General features: G+C 34.2%; 4 protein-coding genes across 4 annotated transcripts; all 4 read left to right on the top strand.

Annotated features, from left to right (window-relative positions):
* The first annotated feature begins 332 nt into the window (after positions 1–332).
* Positions 333–2276, top strand: LOC136030612 (serine/threonine-protein phosphatase 6 regulatory ankyrin repeat subunit B-like). The gene has a single exon (XM_065709679.1). It carries the CDS (start codon positions 333–335, stop codon positions 2274–2276), a length of 1944 nt encoding a protein of 647 aa, XP_065565751.1.
* Positions 2277–2379: 103 nt separating this feature from the next.
* Positions 2380–2952, top strand: LOC136030613 (ankyrin repeat, PH and SEC7 domain containing protein secG-like). The gene has a single exon (XM_065709680.1). The coding sequence runs from the start codon at positions 2380–2382 to the stop codon at positions 2950–2952; it is 573 nt and encodes a 190-aa protein (XP_065565752.1).
* Positions 2953–3012: 60 nt separating this feature from the next.
* Positions 3013–7633, top strand: LOC136030614 (ankyrin-2-like). The gene is made up of 3 exons (XM_065709682.1): positions 3013–3336; positions 5119–5995; positions 6309–7633. The coding sequence occupies exons 1-3, from the start codon at positions 3013–3015 to the stop codon at positions 7631–7633; spliced, it is 2526 nt and encodes an 841-aa protein (XP_065565754.1).
* Positions 7634–7815: 182 nt separating this feature from the next.
* On the top strand, positions 7816–8346 carry LOC136030615 (ankyrin repeat, PH and SEC7 domain containing protein secG-like). The gene has a single exon (XM_065709683.1). It carries the CDS (start codon positions 7816–7818, stop codon positions 8344–8346), a length of 531 nt encoding a protein of 176 aa, XP_065565755.1.
* The last annotated feature ends 2774 nt before the right edge of the window (positions 8347–11120 follow it).

Here is an 11120-nt window from a genome sequence, read left to right on the forward strand (position 1 = left end):
TTTTTTGCCTTTATCAAGAATGACATCATAATCGTAGAATACAACTATATATGGTGTTCTATTAAAACTAAGTGATGACTTCAATTTCAAATGGGTTTCGTCCTAGCTTCTTCTCTCTGTGATATATTTTTGACAGAAGATGTATCTACAATATGAAATAACTTAAAAATGACTTCACATGTTTAAAAATCATGAAAAAAGTTACATTAAAACTTAAAAACAATAGGACGTTGAATATCCTTGATTACCAAAATGACGTCATTTGCTATGACGTAAGGCAACAATATAAATAGACGCTTAAGCAAGGTTACCTCAATTTATTACTGAGAACCATGCCGAAGATGTCGACGCAAAATAAACGTCCACGTAACGAAGAGGACCAAGGTAAAAATGTTGTCCCAACCAAGCTTCGAAAAATTTTGATTTCAAATGGTGCTAACAGAGATGTCAAAGATAATGGAGGTAGAACGCCTTTACACATAGCTGTTGCGACCAGAGATATAGAAGCTTGTCAACTACTAATTTCGAAGGGTGCTAAAGTAGATGCCATAAATTCTAGTAAAGAAACACCTTTACATATAGTTGCTACGAATGGAAATCTAAATCTATGTCAGCTATTAATTTCTAAGGGTGCAACAATAGATGCCATAGATTCTGAGAAAAGAACTCCTTTACATAATGCGGTTGCGAATGGCAATTCAGAAATTTGTCAGCTACTAATTTCAAAAGGTGCTACAATAGATAACGTAGATTCTTTGGGTGAATCACCTTTACATACAGCTGTTGAGATAAACAATCAAGATATTTGTCAGCTATTAATTTCTGAGGGTGCAACAATAGATGCCATAGATTCTGAGAAAAAAACACCTTTACATAGAGCTGTTGAGAATAGGAATTCAGAAATTTGTCAGCAACTAATTTCAAAAGGAGCTACAATAGATAACGTAGATTCTTTGGGTGAAACGCCTTTGCATACAGCTGTTGAGACCAAAAATAAAGATATTTGTCTAGTACTAATTTCCAAGGGTGCTAAAGTAGATGCTTTAAATTCTTTTAAACAAACGCCTTTACATATAGCTGTTAAGACTAAAAACCTAGATATTTGTCAGCTATTAATTTCAAATGGTGCTGAAATAGATGCCATAGATTCTGAAGGAAAAACACCTTTACATAGAGCTGTTAAGACTGGAAATCTAAATATTTTTATGCTATTGATTTCAAAGGGTGCTGCAATAGATGCCATAAATTCTTGGAATGAAACATGTTTACATATAGCTGCTGAAACTGGAAATCTAAATGTATGTCACTTATTGCTTTCTATGGGTGCTGCTATAGATGCCACAGATTCTGTGAAAAAAACACCTTTACACAATGCTGTTGCGACTGAAAATCTAGATATTTGTCAGCTATTGATTTCAAAGGGTGCTGCAATAGATGCCATAAATTCTAGGAAAGAAACACCTTTACATATAGCCGTTACGAATGGAAATCTAAATATATGTCAGCTATTAATTTCCAAGGGTGCAACAATAGATGCCATAGATTCTGAGAAAAGAACTCCTTTACATAATGCGGTTGCGACTGGAAATCTACATATTTATCATCAATTGATAAAAACAGGTGCTACAATAGATACTAAAGATAGTTGTAAGAGAACACCTCTTCATACAGCTGCTATGAAAGGATATCTACATATGTGTCAGCTATTGATTTTAAAGGGTGCTGCAATAGATGCCATAGATTTTAGGAAAGAAACACCTTTACATATAGCCGTTGCGAATGGAAATCAAAGTATTTGTCAGTTGTTGGTTTCAAACGGTGCTGCAATAGATATAAAAAATTCTATGAAAGAAACACCTTTACATATAGCTATTGGGAATGGAAATCTATTGGGAATGGAAAGTATTTGTCAGTTATTGATTTCAAAGTGTGCTGCAATAAATGCCATAAATTCTGAGAATAAAACATATTTACATATAGCTACTGAAACTGAAAATCTAAATATATGTCGACTATTGATTTCTAAGGGTGCTGCAATAGATGCCAGAGATTATGTGAAAAAAACACCCTTACATAATGCTGTTGCGAGAGGAAATGTTGATATTTGTCAGCTATTGATTTCAAAGGGTGCTGCAATAGATGTCATAAATTCTAGGAAAGAAACACCTTTAAAAATAGCCTTTACGAATGGAAATGTAAATATATATAAGCTATTAATTTCTAAGGGTGCAACAATAGATGCCATAGATTCTGAGAAAAAAAAAACTCTTACATAGAGCAGTTGCGAATTGGAATTTAGAAATTTGTCAGCTACTAATTTCAAAGGGTGCTACAATAGATAACGTAGATTCTTTGAGCGAAACGCTATATAAAGCTATTATGAAAGGATATCTACATATGTGTCAGCTATTGATTTTAAAGGGTGCTGCAATAGATGCCAAAAATTCTAGGAAAGAACCACGTTTACATATAGCTGTTACGAATACAAATCTAGATATATGTCAGCTATTAATTTTTAAGGGTGCAACAATAGACGCCATAGATTCTGAGAAAAAAGAACCATTACATAGAGCTATTGCAAATTTGAATTTAGAAATTTGTCAGCTAGTAATTTCAAATGGTGCTACAATAGATAACGTAGATTCTTTGATTGAAACGCTATATACAGCTATTATGAAAGGATATCTAGATATGTGTCAGCTATTGATTTCAATGGGTGCTGCAATAGATGCCATAAATTTTAGGAAAGAAACACCTTTACATATAGCCGTTACGAATGGAAATCTAAATAGATGTCATCCATTAATTTCTAAGGGTGCAACAATAGATGCCATAGATTCAGAGAAAAAAACACCTTTACATAGAGCTGTTGCGAATTGGAATTCAGAAATTTTTCAGCTACTAATTTCAAAGGGTGCTACAATAGATAACGTACCGAAGATATTAACTTAAAATAGACGATCACGTAATGGAGAGGACCAAGGTAAAAATGTTGTACCTACCAGGCTTCGAATGTTTTTGATTTCAAATGATGCTACAAAAGATGTCAAAGATAATGGATTTAGAGCGCCTTTACATATAGCTGCTGCGACCAGAGATATTGATCCTTGTCACCTACTAATTTCAAAGGGTTCAACAATAGATGCCATAGATTCTGAAACAAAAACACGTTTATATAGAGCTTCTATGAATTGGAATTCTGAAACTTGTCAGCTACTAATTTCAAAGGGTGCTATTAAAGATAACGTGGATGCTTTGGGTGAAACGCCTTTGCATACTGCTACTGAGACCAAAAATCAAAACATTTGTCGACAACTAATTTCAAAAGGTGCTAGAGTAGATGTCATATATATTTTTAAACAAACACCTTTACATATAGCTGTTAAGACTGAAAATCTAGATAATGTCAGCTATTAATTTCAAAAGGTGCTGCAATAGATGCCAAAAATTCTAGGAAAAAAACTCTTTTACATATAGCTGTTACGAATGGAAATCTAAATATATGTCACCTATTAATTTATAAGGGTGCAAAAATAGATGCCGTAGATTCTGAGAAAAAAAACCTTACAGAACTGTTGCGAATTGGAATTCAGAATTTTGTCAGCTACTAATTTCAAATGGTCCAACATTAGATAATGTGCCGAAGATATCAACGCAAAATAAACGTTCACGTAACGAAGAGGACCAAGGTAAAAATGTTGTAACTACTAATCTTTGAAAAATTTTGATTTAAAATGGTACTACAAAAGATGTCAAAGATAATGGAGGTAGAACTCCTTTACAAATAGCTCCTGCAACCAGGATATAGATACTTGTCAACTACAAATTTCAAAGGGTGCTAAAGTCGATGCCATAAATTGTTTTAAACAAACGCCTTTACACATAGCTGTTAAGACTGAAAATCTATATATTTGTCAGCTATTCATTTCAAAAGGTGCTACAATAGGTACCATAGATATTTGTAATAGAACACCTCTACATACAGCTGTTATGAAAGGATATATAGCTATGTGTCAGCTATTAATTTCAAAGGGTGATGCAATAGATGCCAAAAATTCTAGGAAAAAAACTCTTTTACATATAGCTGTTACGAATGGAAATCTAAATATATGTCACCTATTAATTTATAAGGGTGCAAAAATAGATGCCGTAGATTCTGAGAAAAAAAAACCTTACAGAACTGTTGCGAATTGGAATTCAGAATTTTGTCAGCTACTAATTTCAAATGGTCCTACAATAGATAATGTGCCGAAGATATCAACGCAAAATAAACGTTCACGTAACGAAGAGGACCAAGGTAAAAATGTTGTAACTACTAATCTATGAAAAATTTTGATTTAAAATGGTACTACAAGAGATGTCAAAGATAATGGAGGTAGAACTCCTTTACAAATAGCTCCTGCGACCAGGATATAGATACTTGTCAACTACAAATTTCAAAGGGTGCTAAAGTCGATGCCATAAATTGTTTTAAACAAACGCCTTTACACATAGCTGTTAAGACTGAAAATCTATATATTTGTCAGCTATTCATTTCAAAAGGTGCTACAATAGGTACCATAGATATTTGTAATAGAACACCTCTACATACAGCTGTTATGAAAGGATATTTAGCTATGTGTCAGCTATTAATTTCAAAGGGTGCTGCAATAGATGCCAAAAATTCTAGGAAAAAAACTCTTTTACATTTAGCTGTTACGAATGGAAATCTAAATATATGTCACCTATTAATTTATAAGGGTGCAAAAATAGATCCCGTAGATTCTGAGAAAAAAACCTTTACAGAACTGTTGCGAATTGGAATTCAGAATTTTGTCAGCTATTAATTTCAAAGGGTGCTACAATAGATAACGTAGATTCTTTGGGTGAAACGCTAAATACAGCTGTTATGAAAGGATATCTAGATTCCTGTCACCTATCGATTTCAATGGGTGCTGCAGTATATGCCATAAATTCTAGGAAAGAAAAATCTTTACTTATAGCTGTTACGAAAGGAATATTAAATATATTTCAGCTATTAATTTCTAAGGGTGCAAGAATAGATGTCATAGATTCTGAGAAAAAAACACCTTTACATAATGCTGTTGCGACTGGAAATCTACATATGATATGTGTTAGCTATTGATTTTATTGGGTGCTGCAATAGATGCCATAAATTTTAGGAAAGAAACACCTTTACATATAGCTGCTACAAATAGAAATCTAAATCTATGTCAGCTATTAATTTCTGAGGGTGCAACAATAGATGCCATAGATTCTGAGAAAAAAACACCTTTATCTATAGCTGTTGCGAATGGGAATTCAAAAATTAGTCAGCTACTAATTTCAAAAGGTGCTACAATTGATAACGTAGATTCTGTGGGTGAATCACCTTTACATACAGCTGTTGAGATAAACAATCAAGATATTTCTCAGCTATTAATTTCAAAGGGTGCTGCAATAGATGCCATAAATTCTTGGAAAGAAACACCTTTACATATAGCTGCTAAGACCAGAGATATAGATACTTGTCAACTACTAATATCGAAGGGTGCTAAAGCAGATGCCATAAATAATTTTAAACAAACGCCTTTACATATAGCTGTTGAGACTCAAAACTTAGATTTGTGTCAGCTATTAATTTCAAAAGGTACTAAAATAGATTCCATAGATATTTATAATATAACACCACTACATAAAGCTGTTATGGCAGGATATCTAGATATATGTCAGCTATTGATTTCAAAGGGTGCTGCGATAGATGCCATAAATTCTAGGAAAGAAACACCTTTACATTTAGCTGTTAGAAACGAAAATCTAAATATATATCAGCTATTAATTTCTAAGGGTGCAAAAATAGATGCCACAGATTCTGAGAAAAAGACACCTTTACATAGAGCTGTTGCGAATTGGAATTCAGAAACTTTTCAGCTACTAATTTCAAAGGGTACTACAATAGATAATATGCCGAAGATATCAACGCAAAATAAACGTTCACGTAACGAAGAGGACCAAGGTAAAAATATTGTGCCTACCAATCTTAGAAAAATTTTGATTTAAAATGGTACTAAATACGTTCTGAGACTACAAGAGATGTCAAAGATAAAGGAGGTAGAACTCCTTTATAAATAGCTCCTGCGACCAGAGATACAGATACTTGTCAACTACTAATTTCAAAGGGTACTACAATAGATAGTGTAGGTTCGTTGAATGAAACGCCTTTGCATACAGCTGTTGAGACAAAAAATAAAGATATTTGTCTAGTACTAATTCCAAGGCTGCTAGTTTAGATGCTTTAAATTCTTTTAAACAAACGCCTTTACATTTAGCTGTTAAGACTAAAAATCTAGATATTTGTCAGCTATTAATTTCTAAGGGTGCTGCAATAGATGCTATAAATTCTAGGAAAGAAACATCTTTACATGTAGCTGCTGCGACCAGAGATATAGATACTTTCCAACTATTAATTTCAAAAGGTGCTAAAGTAGATGCCATAAATTGTTTTAAACAAAAACCTTTGCATATAGCAGTTAAGACTGAAAATCTAGATATTTGTCAGCTATTAATTTCAAATGGTGCTGAAATAGATGCCATAGATTATGAAGGAAAAACACCTTTACATAGAGCTGTTAAGACTGGAAATCTAAATATTTTTATGCTATTGATTTCAAAGGGTGCTGCAATAGATGCCATAAATTCTTGGAATGAAATATGTTTACATATAGCTGCTGAAACTGGAAATCTAAATATATGTCACTTATTGATTTCTATGGGTGCTGCTATAGATGCCACAGATTCTGTGAAAAAAACACCTTTACACAATGCTGTTGCGACTGAAAATCTAGATATTTGTCAGATATGGCTTTCAAAGGGTGATGCAATAGATGCCATAAATTCTAGGAAAGAAACACCTTTACATATAGCTGTTACGAATGGAAATCTAAATATATGCCAGCTATTAATTTCCAAGGGTGCAACAATAGATGCCATAGATTCTGAGAAAAGAACTCCTTTACATAATGCGATTGCGACTGGAAATCTACATATTTATCATCAATTGATTAAAAAAGGTGCTACATTAGATACTATAAATAGTTGTAAGAGAACACCTCTACATACAGCTGCTATGAAAGGATATCTACATATGTGTCAGCTATTGATTTTAAAGGGTGCTGCAATAGATGCCATAAATTTTAGGAAAGAAACACCTTTACATATAGCTGTTATGGCAGGATATCTAGACATGTGTCAGCTATTGATTTCAAAGGGTGCTGCGATAGATGCCATAAATTCTAGGAAAGAAACACCTTTACATTTAGCTGTTAGAAACGAAAATCTAAATATATGTCAGCTATTAATTTCTAAGGGTGCAACAATAGATGCCACAGATTCTGAGAAAAAGACAGCTTTACATAGAGCTGTTGCGAATTGGAATTCAGAAACTTGTCAGCTACTAATTTCAAAGGGTACTACAATTGATAATGTGCCGAAGATATCAACGCAAAATAAACGTTCACGTAACGAAGAGGACCAAGGTAAAAATGTTGTACCTACCAATCTTAGAAAAATTTTGATTTCAAATGGTACTACAAAGGATGTCAAAGATAATGGAGGTAGAAATCCTTTACAAATAGCTCCTTCAACCAGGATATAGATACTTGTCAACTACTAATTTCAAAGGGTGCTAAAGTCGATGCCATAAATTGTTTTAAACAAACGCCTTTACACATAGCTGTTAAGACTGAAAATCTATATATTTGGCAGCTATTAATTTCAAAAGGTGCTACAATAGATACCATAGATATTTGTAATAGAACACCTCTACATACAGCTGTTATGAAAGGATATTTAGATATGTGTCAGCTATTGATTTCAAAGGGTACTGCAATAGATGCCATAAATTCTAGGAAAGAAACACCTTTACATATAGCTGTTACGAATGGAAATCTAAATATATGTCAGCTATTAATTTCTGGGGGTGCAACAATAGATGCCATAGATTCTGAGAAAAAAACACCTTTACATAGAGCTGTTGTGAAAGGGAATTCAGAAATTTGTCAGCTACTAATTTCAAAAGGTGGTACAGTAGATAACGTAGATTCTTTGGGTGAATCACCTTTACATACAGCTGTTAAGATAAATAATCAAGATATTTGTCAGCTATTAATTTCTGAGGGTGCAACAATAGATGCCATAGATTCTGAGAAAAAAACTCCTTTACATAGAGCTGTTGTGAAAGGGAATTCAGAAATTTGTCAGCTACTAATTTCAAAAGGTGCTACAATAGATAACGTAGATTCTTTGGGTGAATCACCTTTTCTTACACAGCTGTTGAGACAAACAATCACGATATTTGTCAGCTATTAATTTCTGAGGGTGCAACAATAGATGCCCTAGATTCTGAGAAAAAAACACCTTTACATAACGCTGTTGCGAATGGGAATTCAGAAATTTGTCAACTACGAATTTCAAAGGGTGCTACAATAGATAGTGAAGGTTCGTTGAATGAAACGCCTTTGCATACAGCTGTTGAGACCAAAAATAAAGATATTTGTCTAGTACTAATTTCCAAGGGTGCTAAAGTAGATGCTTTAAATTCTTTTAAACAAACGCCTTTACATATAGCTGTTAAGACTAAAAACCTAGATATTTGTCAGCTATTAATTTCAAATGGTGCTGAAATAGATGCCATAGATTCTGAAGGAAAAACACCTTTACATTGAGCTGTTAAGACTGGAAATTTAAATATTTTTATGCTATTGATTTCAAAGGGTGCTGCAATAGATGCCATAAATTCTTGGAATGAAACATGTTTACATATAGCTGCTGAAACTGGAAATCTAGATATATGTCACTTATTGATTTCTATGGGTGCTGTTATAGATGCCACAGATTCTGTGAAAAAAACATACCTTGAACCCCCCCCCAAAAAAAAATATAATCTATGGAAAGCTAAATCTATGTCGGCTATTAATTTCTGAGGGTGCAACAATAGACGCCATAGATTCTGAGAAAAAATCACCTTTACATAGAGCTGTTGCGAATGACAATTCAGAAATTTGTCAGCTACTAATTTCAAAAGGTGCTACAATAGATAACGTAGATTCTCTGGGTGAATCACTTTTACATACAGCTGTTGAGATAAACAATCAAGATATTTGTCAGCTATTAATTTCTGAGGGTGCAACAATAGATGACATAGATTCTGAGAAAAAAACACCTTTACATAGAGCTGTTGAGAAAGGGAATTCAGAAATTTGTCAGCTACTAATTTCAAAGGGTGCTACAATAGATAGTGTAGGTTCGTTGAATGAAACGCCTTTGCATACAGCTGTTGAGACCAAAAATAAAGATATTTGTCTAGTACTAATTTCCAAGGGTGCTAAAGTAGATGCTTTAAATTCTTTTAAACAAACGCCTTTACATATAGCTGTTAAGACTAAAAACCTAGATATTTGTCAGCTATTAATTTCAAATGGTGCTGAAATAGATGCCATAGATTCTGAAGGAAAAACACCTTTACATTGAGCTGTTAAGACTGGAAATTTAAATATTTTTATGCTATTGATTTCAAAGGGTGCTGCAATAGATGCCATAAATTCTTGGAATGAAACATGTTTACATATAGCTGCTGAAACTGGAAATCTAAATATATGTCACTTATTGATTTCTATGGGTGCTGCTATAGAATCCACAGATTCTGTGAAAAAAACACCTTTACATAATACTGTTGCGACTAAAAATCTAGATATTTGTCAGCTATTGATTTCAAAGGGTGCTGCCTTTGTCTCATCTGCAATTGTCTCATCTGCTTTTTCTCAAATAGTCTCATAATGAAACCTGCTTCCGTTCACGGAAGCGAGTAGTTGTGAATAAGTTGTGTTTATCTAATTTAGCAGTGCAGTGTGGTTTACTATGCTGAGTTTCGATGAGAAAGACTTAATTGATTACTGTGAGTACCGTAGGTTTTATAAGGTCCAGAGGGAGTATTGAGTCTATCCCTTCTTGGAAAAGAATGCAAAGTTTCGTCTATTCTCAGCAGCAAAAGAGCTGTCTTAAACAGATAGAAAATTTATTGCATCCTACAGAATGTCGCATTTTTCAGTTTTTACAGAAAGTCCATAGTTGTACAGCTCTTCATGCTTCTCCTACGAATTTCACGTTTAATTCCTGGTCTAATATATTGAGAGCCAAATTAATTGGACAATATCAACGCGGTAGCTTCTAAAAATGTGTGGGACAATACTTTGCAACGCAACTGTGACCACGGCTGGAGGCTTATACGGTTTTACACTCTTTGGAAACCAATCTCATCTGGATTGCCTCTTGGGCGGGCCCCCACTCCACTTCAAGGCCATGGTCACAAAACAGTTGCGTGCCCAATCGGCTAGCAATCCTAGTCTCAAAAAAGTTTGAAAACTTTTCAAACTTTTTCAGCAAAAAAGCTGAGCCTAAATCGAGGAAGGAACTAGATTGAAAAATGCTATATGTTTTAATAACAACTTTACATGAAAGGGGTTGTCTTAGAATCAATCAACTGGAAACTAATGGTTTATGGCTCTTTTATGAGTGAAAAATGATTAAAAGGCAGCATCGTATTATCCAAAGAAACTCGATCAAAGAAATATTAGGATTGGCCACTTCACGCAACCTCGTGTACATCATGGAACGTTTCGTGTGCTACACAGTTTTATAACTCTTAGTACAGTTCTTTCGCGCTTGGCACACTTCCAAGCTCCAAGCTCCTTGGCACATTTGGTAAATGTTTCCAGCTCCCCACTTGGAACATTTCTACCACGCTTGGCACACTTGCTCCATACAATTCTTGGCAGCTACAGAGCTTTCCAAAATGTAATGTCATATTCATCAATCCAGCCTGAGGTCCACACTTTCCGTAAAAACCGCACAGGCTAGACCCTTACCAGTTTCCAGGAATAAGCTGAGATTGGCGGCATAGGAAAAAAAAAACAAAAAAAAAACGGGACAAAACCAAAGTGTTGCTCTCGCAACACAATTAAGAAGACTTGACTTACTTAAACTGGAAATGAGTAAAGTTGTGGTTCTGAAGTTTTGGCGCTCCAAAGGACGGAGGGGGATTTGTTTGATGTTTTCCAGAGGACGTATCTACAGATTATTCTGGG

This window comes from Artemia franciscana, chromosome 8, assembly GCF_032884065.1.
Source record: "Artemia franciscana chromosome 8, ASM3288406v1, whole genome shotgun sequence".
In the NCBI taxonomy this organism is placed as follows: Eukaryota; Metazoa; Arthropoda; class Branchiopoda; order Anostraca; family Artemiidae; genus Artemia; species Artemia franciscana.

Bases quoted from the DNA above. Each gene is read 5' to 3' on its own strand.
- LOC136030612 (XM_065709679.1), top strand. From the start codon at position 333: ATGCCGAAGATGTCGACGCAAAATAAACGTCCACGTAACGAAGAGGAC.
- LOC136030613 (XM_065709680.1), top strand. From the start codon at position 2,380: ATGAAAGGATATCTACATATGTGTCAGCTATTGATTTTAAAGGGTGCT.
- LOC136030614 (XM_065709682.1), top strand. From the start codon at position 3,013: ATGTTTTTGATTTCAAATGATGCTACAAAAGATGTCAAAGATAATGGA. The intron at 3,337-5,118 runs GTAGATGTCATA...GATATGTGTTAG, and splicing joins TAATTTCAAAAGGTGCTAGA to CTATTGATTTTATTGGGTGC. The intron at 5,996-6,308 runs GTAAAAATATTG...CTTTACATTTAG, and splicing joins ACGTAACGAAGAGGACCAAG to CTGTTAAGACTAAAAATCTA.
- LOC136030615 (XM_065709683.1), top strand. From the start codon at position 7,816: ATGAAAGGATATTTAGATATGTGTCAGCTATTGATTTCAAAGGGTACT.